Here is a 23,718-nt window from a genome sequence, read left to right as displayed (position 1 = left end):
TTATTTTTAGATAAATGACAATTTGATTCTTGATACGTCAGATGATGAGGAGTTGAGGGAACAACTGGATATGCATTCAATTATAGTTTCCTGCATCAATGATGAACCCCTTTTCACAGCAGATCAGGTATGAAGAAAATATTTCTCAATAAAAGTCAAAGTAAAGATTGAAAATAATTTTCAGTAAATTCTTTAGGAGATTCAAAAGTTGTTAGACTTCAATTATTTTCATTTATTTTTAAATGGACTCATTTCCCAAGCTAGAATTAGGACAATATATACTATGTTGAATCTTTCAAATTATCGGTATAATTTTATAGCATCCCTGGCACTGACGATAGAAATCTAGATTATAAATGCTACTTAGTTTTACTGAAAGATAGATTAAAAAACAAAGAGCCTTAATATGAATATTCAATTTGATTAAATCTTGGATAAAATTTATCAGCATGAATCAGAAATATATACTCAGTACTTTTGAAAGAAATGAATATTTTCTGTGGAATGTTATAAAGTACCAGTCTTGTTTGCATTTTGATCCAGTTGGTGTAGTTTTTCATTTTTTACATATTCTTCCCACCTCTGTTGTGCATCAGAATATAATGCAAAGACTTTTTCTTGAAACCTTATTTGCCATGATTATTAATTATATAAATTCTGTTATTCTGCATTTTAGGCCAAATAGCAGAGGGAATGACTATGACAGAGATTAGGAAATACAGATGAGAGAAACATAGGAAGTACAGTAATTACGTTTTTTCCTTCTTCTAGGTTATCCTTACACATACTGATAATAGATGTAGTTCTGGATTTGGAAAGAAAGTGAATAATAAAAACAAAATAATTGATAAAAAGTAATTGATTAAAAATGTGCTTATCTAGTCTTACCTAAAAGACTTTCTGGAAAATCATAAGATTATAGGGCTAAAAATGACCTAAAATTTTGTAGTCTTTTTTGGCAAAAGACATTTTTTAACAAATAAAATTTAAACCATCTCACAATCTACCTTGATTATAAGACTTTTAGAACAGCTTTCCACATCCTTTTCAAAGCAATATGTAAGAATATTTAAGTATTTATTATAGCAAAATTCTTTTGTATAATTAATGTAATTCCTTTTGTTTTGAATTGAATTATTTCTATTTTGTCTCCTAATGGAGGTAGAAGGTATTATTTTATATTTTAATCTTCATATACTTAGAACATATTAAATTTTCCCATAATTTCTTCTCTTCCTCTTAACTGCATTCCCCCCCCCCCCATTTAAATAATTGTAATTCCTTTAATAGTCTTTTCACACAATTATTATCTTCTAACATCTGTATGACTTTTGTGGCTCTACTTTGACATTTTTCTAAGTTTTTAATCTGTCCTCAGTGGTAGACTGCAGGATAAAAATATTGTAGTAAGAGTTTGAGCAGAAGTGATCATGTTGGGAGCTTTATGCTTACCATAAAATATAATAGCAAATAATTGCTTTCAAAGTTTGTGTTCTGTTATGACCTATAAATCTGCTTGTAAGTCTTGCAGACAATGATTCCCAATCTTATTTTAGTGTTTCTGCTGGAATAAATTTCTTAGGTCCTCATGTTTTTCACATTTTATATATAATGATGCAAATTTTTTTTACTGGTAAAGAGATAATCTGCCATGTTTTATTCGAAAAATTTTTTTTGCTTTTATATTTTCTGCAAAACTCTTATTCGTTTTATTTGAATGACTAGCCATAGATATTTCCTTTGGCAAAACGATGGGTTAAATCAGATGGTCTCTAAGATCACTTCTAGTTCTAAAAATTTTAGAGTTGTCCTAAAAATTTGTTGATGAATATTAAATGTTAGGGTTAGGGATAGGATTAGTAGAATGTTATAAGTTTTGTATGTTCTTGAATTTTTTTCTTACCATAACTTTATTTGTCAGCTTAGCATATATATGCCAAACTTTTTTATGACCTGTAGGCTGTTCCAAAGTGTTTTTTTGACTTGTCATAGAAAAATTAAGGTATATTTAGCTTAATTTTGGTGTTAAGTGCATCTTGTTGTATTCTAATTCTTTGAAAACTGATAATCCATTAATAGTAGAGATAGTTTTTCTCTATTTTTGATAAAAACAATTTATGTTTTTATTTTATTTCTACATATATCTCTTTCCTTTTTATTCAGAGCATAGTACATTTAATAAAGAATAAAAGAGAAACAAAAAGCAGTTCAGCAAAGCTAAGCAATATATAACCAAATAATATATACTATTCCAACACCATAGATGCCCACTTACGCAAGAGACGATGGAGTTGCATTTTTTTTCATCTCTTTCCTTGGGACTAGGCTTGTTCATTAGTATTACACAGCATTCAGCTTCTTTCTTTTTAGGTTGTTTTCTATTTATATTGTTGTAGTTATTGTTCCTGCTTCTGTTCAATTTGATCTTCATCAGTTCATTTAATTGTTCTCATGCTGCTCTGAATTCCTCATACATTCATTACTCTTATGCAATAATAATGTATTACATTTAGGAACCATAATTTGTTTAACTTTTCTCCATTCAGTGGGCATCTATTTAGTTTCCATTTTTTTGTTACCACAAAAAGTGCTGCTATGAATACTTTAGTATATATATGATTATTCTATCTTACTTCATTGTAGTATGTGACAGGATCTCTGGGTATAGATATTTTTGTTACCTTGTCACTAAAGAATAATTCCAAAATTCTTTTCAGAATAATTGGGCCAATCCACATCTTTAGAAGTAATACTTTAGTGTACATAGATTTTCACAGTCCCTCCAACCTAAACTATTTCTGTCTTTTGTCATCTTTATCAAAACAAACTCAGTATGTAACATAGTGCATAGAGAGAGAGAGATTTGGAGTAAGGAAAACCTGAGTTCAAATCCTAGTTAATTCATGCTAGCTCTTCATCTCTGGCCAAGTTACTGCTTCTTTCTTCTGTAGTTTCTTCTGTAAAATGGGCCTAACAGAGTTGTGAGGAGAATCTAGTGAGGTAACATACATATAGTACTTTGTAAACTTTAAAGTGCTTCATAACTAGATGTGAGGGGAAATCTCGGAGTTATTTTGATTTTTTTTTCATTTCTTAATGATTTGAGTGAGGGCAATTAGATTATGATTTCATTTGTACCAGCAACTCCCAGTGAGGAAATTCCTGCCACCAGTATATCTGTTCTGCCAGCAACTTGTAGTGTTTGAGAACTACTTGAAGCACTGTGACTGCCCAGAGTTAGGGACTTGCCAAGGTCATACAGTTATTACATACTGTTATTTTGAGATCTGTTTTTCCTCATATCTTTTGATCAATTTTCCTTGGACAATGGCTTTTTGTCTTATATTTTTGAGTTTCATATATGTTTTGTATTCTCAGTCAGAATATGTGATTAATTATAACATTATCTATCAGTTACCATGTTGGGTAACAGTTTACTATAATTATATTTTAATGTTTCTTTAAGCATGTTATAGGAATTTTTTCTTACTTTGTGGTTAATAATGCATCTTTTAGTAAAATAAATTTAATAACAAATTTAAAATAATAAATATTAATATACTGATTTATCTAATATTATAATAAAAACAAAAAACTTTATTATTATAAACACCTTTTTTTGGGAAGGTTATTGAGGAAATAGAAGAAATGATGCAAGAATCACCTGATCCAGAAGATGATGAAACCCCAACACAGTCGGATCGTCTCTCCATGCTTTCCCAGGAAATTCAAACTCTTAAGAGATCTAGTACAAGCAGTTATGAGGAGAGTAAGAAACCTTACTTAAATTTATATCTTTAAACTTGTTTTTCCCTATCACATAGTTTGTATAGATTTGATCTATAATCTCTTTTATCTTTTAAAAGTGGCTTCTCTGTCTTTTCTCCTGGGATATTTTAGAATCATCATAGTTGGGACTAGAATACATAGAATAATTACATAATACAATTTAATAACTTATTACTCCGAATAGCTTCTAGACATGTATAACCAGCTTGTGGTTATTTAGCTGCTGATTACCTAGAACCTCAATTAATGATTTCTGTATGTCTTACCTTTCAAATGGAGTAGACAGTGTTAAAAAGCTTAACTGTCTTCTTGGTTTATGGACAGAGGTATATGTCGAGGAATAAAGACCTAAAAAATTTCATGGATAATTTTCTTTGGAATATTTTACTATCATGCTGAGTAGTAAGATTATTTTTCCTGGATGTGACTCTAATATTCAGATGAACTGTGATGCAATACAATGACTAAATTCTTCTGGCTTCTCTAGTTTGGCTTAGGTTCAGCAAATCTTTTTATTGTCATTTCTTCCATGCTCATTATGGATTAGAAGATGTGGTAGCTGTTGGAACTATAGAGAAAAAGCTTATAATTGTGCTTCATTCATATAGGAGTTTGAGTGATTTCTTTTATTCTTCCATCTTTTAAAAAAAAATATTCCTGAGGGACAACTAAGTGGCACAGTGGATAGAGCACCACCCTTGAAGTCAGGAGGACTTGAGTTCAAATCTGACCTCAGATACTTAATACTTCCTAGTTGTGTGACCCTGGACAAGTGATTTAACCCCAATTGCCTCAGCAAAACAAACAAACAAATAAAAAAAACCATTCCTGGGAAATTGAGAACTTTTGGGTACCTGCAATTAATTAATGTGTATTTTCCTAAAACTGGCTTCTGCTAAATTGCTTGTGGTTTCTTGTCATTATTTTCCTCAGCTTTTTCCTTTTCTTTTTGTACTTCCCAGCTGATTTATCAGGCATGGGAAAAATCGGCTTAGATTTGTAACTAATTTTTTTATATGTATCTTTACTCATCTGACAAGCTACTTGGCCTTTACTCAAGACTGCTAACCAGAAATTTAAGCAAAAGTCTTTTTCCCCCCAAAAAAATGAATAGTTATTTTAATTGTTGGTAATCACATTTGTTCTTTGGCATAAAAAACTGTCTTTTTTTTTTTTTTTAAAGAAATTATTTTTTCTTAATATACTCTACTTTGTGGTTGATTACAGGGGTAAAAAGGCTCTCAGTGAGTGAATTAAATGAACTACTAGAAGAAATTGAGACTGCTATCAAGGATTACTCTGAAGAGTTGGTTCAGCAGTTAGCTCTTCGAGATGAGCTAGAGTTTGAAAAGGAAGTGAAAAACAGCTTTATTTCTGTCCTTATTGAAGTTCAAAACAAACAGAAGGAACATAAAGAAACAGCAAAAAAGAAAAAGAAACTGAAAAATAACAGTCCACAGAATGGCAAGAATGAGAAAAGTCATATGCCTGGAACAGTAAGTGAGATGTTTGGTCTTCATATTCATAGGCAATATTCATCTCCAATTACATATGGTTTAAGTCAGTAATACTTTATAACACAGGAAACCACAGGAGCACTATAAGTAATAAATATGAAGGAATTTGTTACTTTGAAACAAAAAAACAAAATCATCTCTCACTGAGGGATGTCATTGTTGGTTAGAACCATTTTTTTAGTGAGAAGGTGAACTGGAGAATCCAACACAGAAAAATAAGGTAGAAATAAGTAGAAATGGTGAGAAGGAAGGAAAATTCCAAGAAGTGACTAGTACAAAGATAGTACAGTTTTTTAAAATCCAAAAAATGCACAGTTGTTTGAAAATGTCAGTCTTTATAGTAAAATAAATTGTGAGTCAGCATTTCTTAGTGGAAATGATCCCATTTGAAGAGATCCCACATAAAACATTTGGCTAAACGTTTTAGGTCTCTCACAATGGAAAAAGGGTGAGATTTGTTGGCACCAGTAATACCTGAACTTTATTCCCAGCTCTTTTGTGTTTCTGGAGCAATCCTGCAATTTCCTTTGATGAGACTACAGTCTGTCTTTCCTTCAGTGTTTTTTTTTTTTTTTTTGTTTGTTTGTTTGTTTTTTAAATTTTCTATACCTCTGTTTCACTTTGACTATGCTTACTCCTGGAACCATTTTGGGATACTCCAACATACTCATTAGCATTGTCTGCTATATACCAAGAAGAGCCAACTTTGCTTTAAGAGTAAAAATGCTTGCTTGAGGACCAATTTTCCTAAAGTGAACCAGCCTTTTTATTTCATTGTGAGTATGACTTTAGGGGAAAAAAAGGACAAAGGTAAAGTTATAAAACATTAAACATAGTTTGCTACAATCTAAATTATAGTTTCATCTAAATTATCAAGTGTAATTTATAAACTAGCATTCCTCAAACTTTGTACTGTATATATTTGGTGTGTCATTTAATGTGACTAGGGATTCCATTAGAAAAATTCTGTCTTCAGAATATTTTACCATTTTTTCCCTATAAAATAATAACAAAAATTATGTCTGTATCAAATATGTATCAAATAACAAATATGTATATCAGTTTTGGGAGTATGAAAATAGCCTTGTTTTTCCTTTGTTTCATGCACAAATTTTCCTGACCCTCAATCTTAGGAGCATTTCATACCCCAAGATGATCCAGTTTTTTTTATGGTTTACATTGCTATATTTCTAGCCCCACAAATGTTCTGAGATTTAATTAGTTTAGGAAATGCTGTAGTAGACAAATGCATATCATTGACTAAACTAAAGTTGAGTGAGTCCTGGAGAGGGAATGCAATTCTTGAGTTGCTGTGCTGCCACAGAGATGTTAATCCAAACAAAAGTATCACATCACCTAAAATGCTGTGCTATTATTGGTCTCAGTACAAGGTGGTCTCTATTGCAGAGATATTTTCTTCAAGCAAAAATAGAAATTGACAAAAGTCAATCTTGAAGCACAGTTTGTATATTTAAAGAGGAAATATTTTTTAATATATCTAGCTTTCTTGCTCTCTTATAGAAAAGATTTATGGAGGAGGAGCTGGGTTGTGGGCAGCAAAGATAGATACTATTGTTTTCTAGCTTTTTGAATCAGCAGAGTAGGTGACAGGGTAGGTACTTTTACTTAAATCACCTGATTCACTGATTTAAATGCCAGATCTTAAATTGGTTTGTTTTTCTATGTAATGTAGTTTTATGCCTAGACACATTTAGACAGAGACAGGAAGACAGGACCTGGGACTGATTTTTCTTGTGTGACTCATAAACTGGCGCTGAAGGCATTTCCAAAAGAAGAGTTCCAAAAATATTTTGAGCAATGATAGTACTGTTAATACAAGGGTTTAGCCCCACTTTCCTTCTATTGCATTGCCCTGTCCCCCCATGACTACTTTGAAGAAAAATACCACTTTGGAAATTTGGCTATACGTTTTGTTAAATATTGAAAGAAACAAATAGTTTATTACTTTATATTCATACTATACATAGTTTAAAATTTTCTTTCTTCAATTAAGATTGGGGAATAAAATTTACATTTAATTAAAATAAAAGAACATAGTAAATAAACAGATTTTTCCCTAGAACAATTTCTAGGCAACTTGTGGATTCTAGTATTGTGTTATATCAAGACCTGGTTATAATTGGAGCCATTGGGCAAATCTGCTTCATACCATTTATGGTATTAAGAAGCTGATTTGATAAGGAAAAACTAATTATGATTTAGTTTTCTCTTATTTTGTAATGAAATAGTCTCAATGATTGTGAACTTCTTAGATGATTGAGTCTTGTGAAATTTATTCTTAAGATTTTGCTTTGCTGTAACTTGTTTGCTGTCAAAATCTTTGGTCAGCTGTAAGGACATGGCTTAGCTATTAGTGCTTACTTTTTGCATTTTTTTCATAAATATGCTTTTTTCTTGAAACCTATGATTCTAGAAATAGTAATAGGTGGTTAATTAAATTATCGCTATTTTTTGGTGAAGTTCAAATTGCTATTTATATAACTGGTTCTAGAAAATGGCTAACCTTTTATATTCCTCCATATTCTGCATAAAAATAGCATTTAGTAGGGCTTGAGGTGTGTGAGCGCTTTTCTCAGAATTATTGATACTGATCCATATTGAAATTCAAAGTTGAAGCTTGTTTTTAGTATTTCTTAGGGTAGTTTCAAATAGTACTTAAAATTCCTTTATTGTTTGCTATTCTGATGTTGCATTAAAAATAGTCATATTTTTGTTTTGATTTGGATTTTTTTCCTCATACTATTGGGATATATACTTATTTTCTTAAGAGCATGAATAACATAATCATTGTAATTGAAAAAGCAATTTGCATTACAATGGAAATACAATTTTAAGTACTTTTCCATGATAATGCCTCAAAAAGTAGCTTTGCTGGATATATATATGTTATGACTTTTTTTAGTACAGGGACATAACTTAAGAAACTGAGGCACATTGGGGTTAAGTGATTTGCCAAGGTCACAAAAGTTTGTAGCAGTAGTCAGATTTGAATGATCTGGCTTAAGAGCACATCAGTTTACCCATAAGTCTGTTCTTTCACCTATATAAAACCAGAGGCATCTGTATTCAAATCAAGGGCATTCTTGATGTAAATATGAGCTGAAAAGTCTTTCACTAAGCAATATTCAATTATGTGCCACATCTTTGCCATTTTACAAGTAATTGAAAGATAAAATTGAAAGATAAAAAGAATAAAAAGTCTGATTGTTTGTATTGTTTGTTGAATGAAAGACATTTGATTTGGTAGAACAAAACAACTTCCTTATAGTGAGTTTGTCCCCTATCCGTATCTTAAGACTGTTCAGGATTCCTTGGAAGATATGGCAACAGAAAAAATCTTGGTCAGTGAATGAGTTTGGAGATTAGCTTTTCTTCTGTACTTGATATTATATTTCTTAATGAATTTAACATAAAATTATTCGACAAAACAGCACTTTTATGGAAAATTTGTACTTTAGTAAATTGATCAAAACTAACATTTGAATCATAACTAATACCCAGCTGCTTTGTATATTTCTTGAGCTGTCAGAAGTTAAAATAAGAAGCAATATTTCCATTTCCTTACAAATTTTGCAATGGATATCTTTTCTAAGTTCAAACTAAAGTTCCAGAAGCATTTTTTGAATATTGATGTAAATGAAAAAGAATTGTCCTTATTTAAAGATTCATTTAACTGTGCTATTGAGGAGCTTCTACCTTATTTTCATCTGGAAGTGATTATAATGTAATGTAATAATATGCTAAAAGACAAATATCAAGAAAAAAATCTATTAGAATTCTGTAGATGTCTTCTAAGGGTTGTATATGCTTAATTAAAATCATGCTTGTGCATTGATATCAGTATTTGCCAGTATCTGTGTGAATAAACATTTTCAAAGATAAAATTGGTAAAATCTTATTACTCATTAGCATTAACAGATGAATAATTGCAATTCATTTTGATGTTAGGGAATACCATTCAATCTTAATTAAGTGAAATGTTGTTCCTCTAAAAAAAAAAGAGTAACATTCTTCTCATTAGTAGAGAAATTACAAAAAATTGCACTTGATATTATCATATTTTTAATATTGTTGATAAAAATTTGTGGAAATGTGTTTTCCTGTCATGTAACTTCATGTCCTTGATTTTGTCTGTTGGCCTGCAAAGTCTAAGATAATTTATTATCTGATCTTTTATTGGAAAAAGTTTGCTGACTTCAGCCCTAGAATTTTACCTTGAATACAAAGAGTTGGGTTTAGCCTCAACTTCTTATACGGGTTTTTTGACCAGGAGCAAGTCATTTACCTTCTTTTGGCCTCACTTTTCTTTCTTAATAATATCATTTATTTTAACAGGTAATCTGGAGTTCTATCTAAACATGAAGTTTATATAAACATAAAGTGCTTAATAAACTTTAAAGTGCTATACATATCTGTTACTTTTATTATTTACAACATTATTTTATGATAATCTACCAATTAAAGCACTAATAGCAAGAAACAGTACTCACCATAAAAAAGATTAAATTATCCAAACCTTTCTGATACATTTGAAGAAATCGATTTTATTATTCATGACTATATTAGTATATTAATTATAGGTCATATATATTACCTAAATATTTTATATATTTAAGTGCTTATTTTATAAAATATTTTTCAACAGATTAATTATAGTATCATAGATTTAGAATTAGGAAGTGACTTTAAAACTCATCTAGCCCCAATTCCTTATTTTATGGGCTATTGAAACCGAAGACTTTCCAAGGATCACACAGATAATTTTATGGCAGAGGTAGGATTTGAACACAGGTCCTTTTATTCCAAAACCTGAGGTTTTTTGGTTCACCATGTTTCCCCAATTAATAGCCACATGAAATATCAGTTATGAATAACAACTAGAAAGTGAAAGTATATGTTTGCATGGAATAGGACATTATAAAGCCATTTCCAAAAATAAGATCCTGTTTACTTTTGAGCATTTAATAATTTTGGAAATAGATTTGTTAATAAAGCATGCATACCTTAAATGTTAGGAAGATTTTACATAGACATATAAATTTATTGTCTACTAATACATGTTTTTAAGAGGTGGTCAAAAATTCCTTGTTGCCAATGGTACAGATTTGATTTTGGATATAAATATTTTCCATAGCAACAAGTCTATGCAAAAGCCATGACATAGTGCATGATTTATTCTAAAAGATGCTCAGAAAAATCAGACATAGTTTGATGTAATGACTAGTAATGATTATTTTATTCAATCCTTAAGTGACTTTTGAAAATACTTAGTGATAATTTAATTTCATTATAAAATTTACTAACAGTTGAATAAAATTTTAGAATATACTTTAGAAGAAAAAAAAGGACAGACTGGTTTTATTCCAATTAGATCTTCATTCAAGTTAGGTCAACAAGTTGTGGAAATCTTATTACCTTTTTTTTTTTTTTTTTTTTTTTAATTCTAATGGAATACTTATAAAATAGTATTTCTTTGTTTTGGAAAAAAAAAATCTCAATACCTCTATCTGTAAAGTCTCAATTCAGTTTTCTGACTTTTGCTGAGATTCAGGCTTTGAAGCATATGTGAAGCAGTTTGTTATAATTATATCTAAAAAATAACTTCAGTTTAATATAAAATTCTTGTAAGCCATTGGTTAAGTCAAAGATGAGTATGCTTCTTTGTTTTTGTTTTAAAGTAATTTTCCATATTCTATGTTCTGATCATTTTGAACAAAAAAATTTTTCTTAATTAAAAACCAAAAAAAAATCCAGGAAACTTAAAATTTGGCATTTGAAAATTATATAATTTAAACTTTATTGAAAATAATTTGTATTGCCACATAGTAATAAATCATAATTTTATTTCTTTATTTTCTCCTTATAATTTTGAACTCTCAGATATAGAAATGTTATTGAGGAAATGCTAGAGAGGTTAGTCTGTTTCCAGGAGCATTTTGGTACCCCTTAAACTTATTTCTACTTAAAATTTTAGGCTTAAAAAAAATCTGGTATGACTCCACTCATAGAATTTGTTTATTATTAGGAAATTGGAGGTGAGAGAAAGGTATGATAGTAATAATATAATATGTATCTATTGAGCCATTTTCATCTAACTGTTTTCATTTCTTTGACCTAGATCAGGATGCTTTTCAGCATAATGGTATGTGTATGCTTGTGTGTGTGTGTGTGTGTGTGTGTGTGTGTATGTGTGTGTGTGTTTCTGTGTCTGTGAGACCTCCTCTTGGTACCGCCACCCCAATCTCTCTCTCTCTCTCTCTCTCTCCCCTTCCCTCTTTTTCCCTCCTTTCCTCCCTCCCTCCCTCTCTCTCTTCTCTTTCTCCTTTCTTTCTCCTCTCTCTCTCTTTCTTTTTTAGAAGGACCTGGAATTTCCTAAGATGTTGAAAGTTCCACTTTAATATTTTTTACTGATTTTAGAGGTGTCACAGATTGTAATTTCTATTCTTTAAAATTATTTCCAGTCTTTTAAGTTCAGGATCCTAGCTTGGGGAATCCAAAATAATATTTTTTGTAGTTTAAGAAAAAAAAAGTTAATCAAATTTTAAAACATTTTTTCAAATTTTTTTTTCTAATTTCCTTTTCTAATTTTTTCCCCTGAATTTTTCTAATTTCTTTTAGAAGTAGATGGTTATCTGGCAGGCTTAGAGATATTGATGAGAATTCTAACACTAGAGTTTTTACTTTTAGAGCATTTATGTGTAGACTTAAAGATCTTGGAAAATGTGATAATTCCTTCTAACTCAGGATTTTATTGTCTTTGCTTTTTACATCTTATTTATACTTGATTGTTTCTAGTTTTATAGCGGGGAAAAACAACCACCCAAAAAACAACCAAACTTCCTGTGAGTGACTGATGATAATAGTTTAAAGATATGCTCAACTAGGGAAGGAAGTGGTCATTAGGCAATTGTGCCCATTCTCAAGTCTGAGTAATATTACTTAAAACACTGGATCAAGTAATTAACTTCCACAGTCTATATATTATTATTTCTTTGGCATCTTTTCAGTAGTGGGATTAGTAATTAGGTAAATATTGTAATGCTTAATCATTTCCCTACTTCTTAACATGGTCTTATCAACAGTTCCATTCTGCAAGGGGCATATTACATGGATATCCTAATTGTTTTGTGAGAAGAGTAGTAAAAAAAAACGATTGGATAGATTCCAAAAAGAAATAGGTCCATATCTTCACCAGCTTTTAACTCCGTGTAAACTAAGCCTGCCATTCATATTTTTCCATTTTAATTTTGGAAATGGTTAGCCCACATTTCATTAGAGAAATGAACTTCTAAACATTCAATAACCATTGAATAAATTGGTTTTTCTATCATAGCTGTTATTGTCACTTAGTTTAATTAAAATTTACAATTTTATTTATGTATAGCCTTTACTTTGTTTTGTGTTTAACCTTGAAGCTTGGTTTCATCAGTGTCTGAATTTGCTGGGTGAGCAGATGGTCAGCTGAAAAAAATCTAATTCTTTGTACTCTTTTATTATTCATTCTAGCACACGAAACTCTCATGTAGATTAAGCCATTCTTGTCACTCAAAAGAACCATAAGTATATCTTGGTGCGGTGTTGGTTCACAAGTTCACAGTGTAAACCTTCTGAATGAAGTAAAGGCTACAAGAAATAGTTAACCTGTTTCTTTGAATTTTGCCATTTTTATTTCAATTGCCTAGAAATTGATTGGGGGGGGGGAGATAGAAGGAAAGATAACATCATTTCATGCAGTGTTTGCTACATGTGATTTCATGTGACAATTTAAAAAAAAAATCTTATTTTTAATAATTAAAATATCTTGTGTGGAGCTCTCATTTTACTTCCTAGGATGGTTTTCTTAAAACTTACTTAGGACAACCTAGGATATTATGGTGATTTGCTTTTTTCTTCTCCAGCTCATCTTCCAGATGAGTAAACTAAGGAAAATAAGGTTAAGTCATTTGCCCAGACTGTGAAAGATGAAATGACTGAAGAGCCAAAGCTTCACTCTTCTGAGCATAACCATTTATTAAGCATTACGTAACAATTGCCCAACAAATTGGGACCAGGCTTCCACAGCTTTGGCCTGGACCCTGGATATACAGGGAGACAGACTTTTATACGTTAAAAACAATTAATCAAATAAGGCCAAGTAAAAATACAGCACAACATAATCTGATTTCTAGTTGGAAGAAAGATTAGGGACTTAAAGTTGGGAGGGAGAGATTGAAGAGATGCATTTCCCTAAATTTAGACAAAGAGGTATCCCCTTCCCTGTAAGTGTCCATAAGCAATGAAGGAAATATGGAAATAATTACTGGTTGATCAGCATGGGACCAGTTGAGATAAGAAATGTGGTTGCTTTAGATATACAGTTGTGAGGAAACTCCTTTCATTAATCTTTGTATCTGATCGGATTTTTGTTCAACATAATATAGGTTAAGAATATCAATTCAGCAGGTAAATGTGGTTCAGTTTTCCAGCCATATGGGGCTACATTCAAATAGTATGTTAAGGTTTTTTTTTCCCTCTCTAATTTCTACAATTGAATAAAATTTTCTTAGAAGATAAAAGTTTAACTAGACTTATATTGAATAGACAATGAACTGAGCTAGCTTCACAATCACAAGATGGAGTCAGTATGGTTCAGTTAATTCCTACAAATAACTACTTGCTATCCTGATTCTTTCAGTTTCCTTAGGGTTTACACAGCTGGTAGGTATTTGAGATTAGATTTGAAGTCAGCTCTTCTTGACTTCCACGACCAGCACTCTATCCATTGTGCCACCTAATGTGGGTGGATATTCTGCAATTGTTCCTGTTCTCTGTGCTGGAAATAAGGACTTCTAACCACATTTTGATCTTCCTGTATTTCTTGACCAATGTTTGTTCGTTTTTTTCCAATGATGTCCACCAGTTACTGTTTGCTTTCATCATGGCATTAGACATCATTGATAGTTGGTGCCATGGAAGGGCTTTTTGCATTTATACAACTTCTTTTTCACATTGAGACCATATGGCCTGTTATGGCTTTTGATGAGAAAGATTGGATCAGGGATGGAGAAATTAATGTCTGAGTGGTCCTGGACTAAATCATGATTGTTTAAGATAGTCTTTTTAAAAAAGCTATAAAGTTCTAACAACTTCTTTGGGTAAAAAATTTGCCACTAAGTATTCTCCCTTACTTGTGATCTGTTCCCTGAAAGAATCAACTTTGTTACTGTCAGCCTCTAGGACAGTGCTAGACTGAATACAGTCTGGTGGGAGCTTTGAAGTGGGAGCATCAAGAAATGAAGCAGATTTTAGTTTCTATTGGGCCTCTATTGGCCTACTTGCATCCCTAATTTCTTATTCCTTTCTACTATATTAACATTTCCCTCCCTGCTTACTTGGTTGCCTGTCTGGCTTCCTAAATGTTTTGTTTGTTGAAGAAGAGAAGAGAACTGAGTCTAAAAACTATGAGCTAGTGAATTTGATGTTAATTCCTGGCAAAATCCTAAATTGGATCACTAAAAAAAATTATTAATGAAAAGTCCGAAAAGGAAATGGTGGTTATAAAGAGCTATAATGTTTTTAGTAACAGCAGGTTAGCCAGAACAATCTTATATCCTTTTTTTTTTGCCAGGGTTATTTAAACTTATCATGGGAATTCTTTATATATCATTTATATAGATTTCACCAAATAATTGAAAACTATTTTGGCTAGACAATTGGATAGATTTGAATTGGTTGAACTGTGGATAAAAAGAATAGTCATTGATAGTTTAATATCAACTTAAGATGGTTGAAGCTGTGGACTCCCAGGGCTTTAGGATTTTGGTAGATCCAATCTAATTATATCTAGCTGTGATCTGGCTATCACAAAAGCTGTTATAATCTTGTTTTACTTTTAAAGAAGTATAGCTTTCAAAAATAAGGAAATGATAGTCCCTTTCTACTCTGTCATAGCTCATCTGGAGTATTATGGAGTATTAATTTTGGATTCCACAGTTAAGAACATTTCTAAGCTTTAAATCATCTAGAGGAGAGCAGCCAGACTGTGAAGAGTTGTTATGAGGATAGTATGAAAGACTAGGGTATGTTTATCCTGGAGAAAGGAAAACTCAGGGTAAACATGAATATTATCTTCAAATATATGAAAGTCTATTATGAGGAAGAAGGATTAGATTTGTTCCATTTGGCTTCTGGAAAATGAACCAGGAGCAGTGAGTAAGAGCAAAGAGCCTGATTTAGACAGTGTTAGCTCTAGTTACTAGGAAATTGTTTCTAACTAAAAGGAATATAATGTTTTAGGAATGAAGGGTTCCCTCTCATTGGTGGTGTTCAAACAGGGATAGGTGGCCACTCATATGGTTCAGTGTAGTGATTCTTTCAGGGTTTAGGTTGTACTAGATGGTCACTAAGGTTCCTTCCAACTTCCAATATATCCACTCACAATCCCACAAGGACAAGGGACTATTGTGTAGTAGAAAGAATGTTAGACTTGGGAGTCAATTACATAACCATTCAAGAACATATTAAGGCTTGCTTTGTGTCAGGCACTTTGCTAGACACTGGGGATGCAGAGAATGAAGCAGTTCTGAATGGGAGTTTACATATGAATGGATTAGGCAGCAAATATGTATACATTTATACAGAATAAATGTAAACCTATTGTAAATAATTAAATATAAGGCAGATTGCAAGGGAGGGCACTAGCTTTGAAGGAGATCAGAAAAAGCTTTATATAAAAGATGGTGCTTGAGATGTATTTTAAAGCAAGAGAGACTCGGTGAGCCAAAGGCACTGGGATTGAATGTAGCCTCTACTACTTACTTTGTGACCTTGGGCAAATAATTTAAGTTTTCCCAGTTACATTTTCTCATATTTGTAAATATGGGGTGGGGCTAGATGATCTTTAAGACCTGTTCCTTCTCTAGATTCTGTGATGCTAGGTTATTTTTTAGACTGTTACATGAAGGAGACAGGAAGCCAGCCTTAGTAACATGGAAAAGTTGCTATGTGTATGTTGGGGTGTGGAGTGGTAGAGGGAATGATGGGGAGTAGGAGGAGAGACAGAGAGAATTTGCTAAATTAGGAACACATTAAAGCTCCATGGGTCAAATTTCACAGGCAGATTATGTAGCTTGTCTTCCCTGAAGAGGGTTATCTTATATAGAAAAAGATGAGCTACTGATTCTCTGCATCAAATCCCTTACTAGCCTCATTGTGATTGTTTGAGCTAGACTCATTTCTATGTACATCTTACTCTCTGGCATCCTATATAGAAATTGCATTTTTTTTTTTTAATCAGAGAAGCAGCTGCAGTAGTGAAAAAGGCACTGGATTTAGTTTCAGAAGACAGGTTTGAAACTTGGTTAAGTCATTTGCTTTTTCTGATCAATTGTAAAATGGAAATAATATTATTTGTACTACTTATCTCAATTGTTTTGAGAAAAAAAAGAGATATATATATTAAAGTGTTTTATAAACCATAAAGTCCTGTTTTTTATTATTATCACCGGTAATTTTTATTTATTTATTTGGATATTTTATTTGGATATTTATTTATATTTATATTTGGATATTTTAATATCATTTTTGATACTCCAAATTATCTTCCTGATCCAGATGTCAACTACTATTAAGGCTAGAAAATTCTAAAATCATATCATTTTGATACAGGAATGGATTTTAGATATTTATTTAAACTCCCTTATTTTATAGATGAGGAAAATGAGATATTTAGCAAGGTTAAACAACTTGTGGCAGGTCACATAACTAAGACAATGAAGAGCCAATACGAGATTAAAAGTTTCTTGAGGTCAAAGATTGAATCTCCTGTTTCTTTTATTTTCTTTGTAAGACAGGAATTGAGTAAATGAATGTGTTGATTGACTGATCCTTCCCTGGACAAATAGAAGGAAAAGAAGTCCTAGAACTATCAGGAATTAACTTTCTTTCCAGGGTTCCATTTTTAAAAAATTACTTATTCTGTAGGATTCTGGATGATGTGACTAAGTCAAGGGCCTTCAGGCTTCTTAATAGCTTTACTACACTCCTGATTTAATTTCAGGTTGGTTATGAATCAGATTAATTGTTAGGAAAAAGCTCAACCTGCCGCTGGACAGTGTATTTCAGGAAGTTAATTCTAGGCAGTCACAGTTTGTTGATCAGAGTAGGCCAGGGCTATTTCTCAGAACTTAAATGGATGTTTAAGACAGGTCTACGAAATGTGTGCTTTCTCCAAAAGCATATCTAATGTTGAGAGTTCCATTTCTCCATTGAATTGCATGCAGCTTATATTTCTCAATATCCAAATGGGTAAGAAGCAGTAATTAATTTCACAAATAAGATTCTTAACATTTGACAAATGATTTTTGTCTAAAGCTTGTAAACTTTTACTGGAAATGTACTGTTTCGATTTTTGGAATTTTGGCAAAAATAGATAAACATTTAAAAATATTGCTTTGATAAAAATTACCAGTTAACTTAAAAATTGTATTCAGATTAAAAAAATCATAATATTCCATTTAAAATGTTTCCTTGTAATAAATTTACCTGGCAGCAGAATCAGGTAAAATATTCATGGAAATGTTTGCTATTTTGAATTTTGAAATTGAAATCACAAAGAAAGGATGTTATTTCTGAATAAGTAGGGGCATTTTTCTAACTGCATGTTTCTTGGACACTTATGCCATCATGGTGAATTCTTACTAATAGTCTTTGAACTTCTTTCTCTGTCCTTGTCTTCCTGGCCATATTTTTGCTGCCTTTAGCGCTTCAGCATGGAAGGGATCTCAAATGTCATTCAGAATGGCTTCCGCCACACCTTTGGGAATTCGGGTGGAGAGAAACAGGTGCTCGGTTATCTTTATTTTCCTTCATTCTCTGCTTGTTGCATCTCTATGTAAGTCCAGATCTTGAAAGCTGTTAGTTTTATTAATTAACTAAGACTATTACATGGGAAAAGTGGAAGTTCTATACATTTAAGTCTGCAGAATTTCTCTTGAGGGAGAAAATTTTCAGATTAGAACACACACATACACACACATATAGGCTTTACATTTACTATATAACTGTAGTCTTCATGCTTAGCCTTAAATGTTTGTGCACTATTTTAAAAAGCTAAGGAGAAGGGGCTATTCCCTTTATGTAAAGAGCTAAAGATAACTTGACCTTGTTTCATCAGAAAAAAAAAAGTCAAATGTTACAGCCTTTATTGTTTGATTTGGCTTTTGAATTAGTTTTTCCACAAACATCCATCCATCTATCATATATACATTTTTCCTTTTAATTGTATTAAAAGAAGACACTAGGACTTAGCTATATGTAGGTCATAATATTGAATTTATATAGCCAGCCATGCTGAATTAATTCTGATGAGTGAAGGTTGGAGACATAAATCATCCAGGATTATCAATGAGCTTTTTATAAGAATCAGACTTGCAAATGTATAGCTTATTAATAACATTTCAAATTTCTCTTTTCTAATATTAAACAACCCTTTAAATATAGAAATTCCATTTCTAATAGATATGTTTAATCTCTGATTTTCAGGAGAAAACTTACATTTAGCTTGATTACTTGAGAAAATTAGAGTTAGCCTTAAAGTTAGCCCAAATATGGTTCTAGATGTTCTGGAATCAGTGCCGAAGGGCACTTTTTTTTTTGGTGCTTGTGGGAGGCTTGCATGTTTCTTATATACTATTCAAGAAAGAGTGGCAAGTTCAGGTCAAAGAGGTCCTGTGGGAATCGCATGTGTATTGTTTAGGATGGAGCTGAATCTAGAAAGATTGTTAGCTCATCTCGTCTCTCAAGGTAGTTCCATCATTCCCAAACTGATTCCATTCCCAAAATTTGGATAAAATTTTCATGAAAGATTATACTTGAGTGGCATATGTATACCAGAAAGTTTCCTGCAATGCACTGAAATAATGGGACATCAAAATGGTACTCTTTTGTCTTATATGTGTATGTTTTTAAACAAAGAAACACCTTCAGATGTGTCATTAAGCATTATTGTGATAAAATCCCTTTCAGAAAGAGGGTTTATTGACCCTTGAGGGGTCTAGGACATGGGACAATTTGAATTGCTTGCTATTAAATAATTTCTTTCATGTCAGTCATAGATTACAAATGGGATAGGAGAATTCAGTGCTAGTGTACTAACTATTGTGAGAGATGCAGTGAGGTATATTAAAAGTATCATGGTAGCATGGTAAGGATCAGAGAAACTGTATTCAAATCTTTCTTACTTCCTGTGGATCACATTGGGGCAAGTCACTTAACTTCTTTGGGCCTCAGTTCTCATCTGTAAAATGAGAAGGTTGGACTAGAATTGGAGGTTAGGGGTGAGGGAGTCTTATTTCTGCCAAGGGCCATTTGGATATTCATAATATCAAAAATTATCAGCTGATAGAAGTCAAGCCTTGGGGGTTATTGTACCTAGCTTTTAGCTCATCATTGCCTGCTGTTGCCTTAGCAAATGATTTTGCTGGCCTTACGTGGTTCGCAGGCTGGATGTTCCACATCCTTGGATAAAGTGATCTCTAAAATCCCTTTTAGTTCTAAATTTTTTTTACTTTAGTGTATGATGAGTAATTGGTCTGTCAACTTAATGAATACCAAGTAAAAGTTGAAAATTCAATACAAAGGTTTTGGTCAGAATGGGAGAAACTAAATGATTATTTTTTTAAGTTTTGTGGATTTAGGTTATTACTAACAAGCATATAATTTGTTTAAAAAAATGCCTGTCCATTTATTCCTTTATAGGTAAACTGTTCTTATGTCTTTCTTTTTTGTGAACTTCATGTGTTTTTAACTAGTTACATAATTTAAGAAGTAATAATATGTCATTAATGTTTAAGAAAATATATTTATATTAGCTTTTGGCAAGTACAATATGTTTTGTACAATATTTTTGTACAATATTTTTGAAGTTTTCATTTTGTTCAAAAGAAAAAGTAACTGAAATTAAGCAAGGAAGGCAGAATACACAGTGTTAATATAAGATAGGGTTATAAATTTTAGGGACTAGATGGATTAGGGACTAGTTCTGGGATTTAATTGATTTAGGAAGCCTTCAGTTGAGGAAGATCCACCTATGCTGATTAGTGTCTTCTTGTAACTAGTTTATGCAGATGCCTTGCGAATATTTTATTAAATATCTGCAAGGAGAATGAGACAAACTTTAGCTTTAAAAGTGAACAAATGGTCTTTATATCCATAAGTGAATTTTTAAATAATAGAAATATAAAATAGATTTTTCTAGGATACAATAATGGTTTTGTAAGAAATAGATTGATTTGGTTAAAAATGAAAAATAGAGTAGTACAATGTAATAAAAAATCTGCAATGTGATAATATTATAAAGTAACTAGAATTTTTGGCAAATGGCTTTTTTTTTTTTTTTTTTGGGCAATTAAATATAATTAAAGAAAATACTTCTTGACTTTTCACTTGGCAGTACTTGACAACAGTCATTCCTTATGAGAAAAAAAATGGACCACCTTCTGTTGAAGATCTTCAAATATTAACAAAAAGTAAGCAAAGGATATTTTAACTCTTAACTTCTTTATTCCTTTTGATTCCTAATATATTTGTTTTCATTTAATGATATTTTTATGTCATCTGGAAGAAGAATTGCTTAAGAGTGGAAAGTTTCTACCTCTGCATCTAATTATTAAAACTAGCCAGCTATTGAAAGGTATATGGAGTAGCTTAGGTAGCTACTACTTAGCTCTCTGGTAGTATACAGATTTACTACTATATCTTTAGTTTTAGATCACTGGAATTTTTCTATAAGGGAAGGTATAAAGCATCTGTTATAGATAGTGCTCAGGATTTGTCCCTTTCTTCTGGAGAAGAAAAGTTTCTTAGAACTCTTGGGAATGAAGTCTGATAGTATTTTTTAAATTTTTCAAAATGTATTTATTTTTCTCAATTACATAAAAAAAAAAACAATTTTTTTTTTAACATTTAGAATTTTTTTTCGAATTCTAAATTCCTTTCTTCCCTCATTCTCCTTCTTCCCTCTTTGAGAAGGCAGACAATTTGATATGGATCATACATATTCAGGCAGACACAATTTATTTCCACATTAGCCATGCTATAAAAAACCCCCAAAACAGAAGTCCCAAAAAATCTCCAAGAAAAAGAAAGTTAAAAAAAAAAAAGCTTTAACTTGGATGCAAATAATCAATTCTTTCTTTGGAGATGGGTAGTAATTTTCAACACATATCCTTATCTTCAAGCATTTTATTGCTGAAAATGGCTAAATTATTTACAGTTGGTCATTTATAATATTATTGTTACTGTGTTCAATGTTCTTCTGGTTCTGCTCAATTCTTTTTGCATCAGTTCATTCCCAGGTTGTTCTGACTCTTCTACTTGTTCTTGAGCCATATAGAACTGACATTTTTTTTTTCCTGTCAAAAGCTTTGTAAGGGGGAATATGTGGGAAAAGAATTACATTAATGAACTGTGTACACTAATGGTCCAACCTTTCTGGAGAACAATCTGAAACTGGAACTATGCTCAAAGGGCTATCAGACTGCATATCCTTTGACTCAGCAATACTACTAGTCGATATATATCTCAAACAGATGAAAGAAAAAAGGACCAAATGTACAAAAATATTTATAGCATCTTTTTTTATGGTGGCAAAGAATTAGAAAATGAGGGGGATGTCTAGCAGTTAGGGAATAGCTAAGCAAGTTTTGCAGTATGATTGTGATGGAATACTATTATATATTATTGTGCTGTAAGAAATGGTGAAGGTTTTAGAAAGTTTCAGAAAAAATCTGGGAAGATTTATATGAACTGATTCAGAGTGAAATGAAGAGAACCAGTAAACTGTGACAGCAATGTTGTAGTGATGAAACAGTAAGCTTACTTTGATCAATACAGTAATCCAAGATAATTCTGAAAGACTCATGACAAAAAAATGCTTTCTACTTCCAGAGAGAGAACTGGTGAACTGAATGCAAATTTAAGTATAATTTTCTCACTTATTTTTCTTTCTTTTTTTGTGACATGGCTAACACATCAATATGTTTTGGATGATGTCACATGTATAATTGCTTACCTTAGTGGTAGGGGCTAGAGTATGAGAGAGAATTGAGAACTCAAAATTAAAAAAAAAAAGAATGCTAAAATATGTGTGTGTGTGTGTGTGTGTGTGTGTGTGTGTGTATGTAAATACATACATATATATGTAGATGTAAACACATACGTATATACATATTTACATATATATGTATATATTTATATCATTATTATATTTATTTAACATCTTTTAGGGGTAAGATGTATTAGCCAGGATATAAAAACAAAATGAAAGGTAGTTTCTGTTCTCATGGGACTTACATTCTAATTCAGTGTAGGATGATGGGTCCTTTAAGATCTTAGAGCACAGATAATATTTCATTTTTATTTTTGAATCCTCAGTGCATATTATGGCACCAGACACATAGTAGAGGGTGAAAAATGCTTATTGATTGATTTGGTCATTAAATATATATCTAATTATTTTGGTCCCCAAGAATCTAATTTCTTTTAAAAATAATGATGTGTATAGTTCCTAGCTTTCAGAATGCTTTGGAAAGCATATACTGCAAAAATATAGAGATTTATCATTGGAAATCTATGGTTCTGTAGAAGTAACATATTTTGTCCCCTTCCTCCCCAGCCCCAATCTGGCTCTATTTTCCTTATTTTTCCTTTAAAATTTAGAATAAGAGAACAACTCTCAGGTTGTAAAATGTTCTTCTCTGAACAGACTTGTTTAACCAATGTAGTTCTGGGCTCTTACCCAGTTATGTCTTTTTTCCTCATTGTGTCTAACTCAAATGGAATGTCATTACGTTGCTTAACAAAACAAGGATTAAACTTATGATTGGTCCTTTTTTTGCCTAATTGAAAATAATGTGTCTTTTTCTTCTTATCCATATGTAGTCCTTCATGCAATGAAGGAAGATAGTGACAAAGTTCCAAGTTTGTTAACAGACTACATTCTGAAAGGTGAGTACATATAGTAGCATGTGTGCACTTGAGTTTTTCTAATAAGATAAAGCAGTTTTGCCAATAGATTTTTTTTAAAAAGTTACTAATCTAGAAAAATGGTTGGCTTTTATTATACTTATCAAAGTTATGTGGTAATATACTTGCAGCTTACAGTACTAGTGCTATGGAGTATATTTTCAATTTTTATTATCTTCTTATATATTAAGAGTCTGTGATAATTTTCAAAGTTGAATATTAAACAGAGAGGTGAGCAGGTTGAAGGAGGAGAAAAAAAGGGAATGATGCCCTATTTGTGGTATAAGAAGTAGGCTTCAGCAGTTGGTGAAGAGAATAATCATATCATAAAGTAACCAAAATGACCACCTATAAGACATAAAACAGAGGATAATGTATCAGTAATCTT

General features: G+C 31.6%; 1 protein-coding gene across 3 annotated transcripts in view; it reads left to right on the top strand.

Moving 5' to 3' along the window:
- FEZ2 (fasciculation and elongation protein zeta 2) overlaps positions 1 to 23,718 on the top strand; it is a 44,354-nt gene that overhangs the window by 17,626 nt on the left and 3,010 nt on the right. For 2 of the 3 annotated variants that reach the window (XM_051976141.1, XM_051976140.1), the window contains exons 3-8: positions 11 to 127; positions 3,628 to 3,769; positions 5,017 to 5,285; positions 18,068 to 18,148; positions 20,758 to 20,833; positions 23,247 to 23,312. In XM_051976141.1, coding sequence (XP_051832101.1) covers positions 11 to 127; positions 3,628 to 3,769; positions 5,017 to 5,285; positions 18,068 to 18,148; positions 20,758 to 20,833; positions 23,247 to 23,312 — 751 coding nt within the window. The remainder of the gene's footprint in view (positions 1 to 10; positions 128 to 3,627; positions 3,770 to 5,016; positions 5,286 to 18,067; positions 18,149 to 20,757; positions 20,834 to 23,246; positions 23,313 to 23,718) is intronic. The other variant, XM_051976142.1, reaches the window with a different exon arrangement.

Source organism: Antechinus flavipes, chromosome 2, assembly GCF_016432865.1.
Source record: "Antechinus flavipes isolate AdamAnt ecotype Samford, QLD, Australia chromosome 2, AdamAnt_v2, whole genome shotgun sequence".
Classification (NCBI taxonomy): Eukaryota; Metazoa; Chordata; class Mammalia; order Dasyuromorphia; family Dasyuridae; genus Antechinus; species Antechinus flavipes.
Note: the sequence above shows the minus strand (reverse complement) of the source record. Positions and strands in the feature narration are given on the sequence as shown.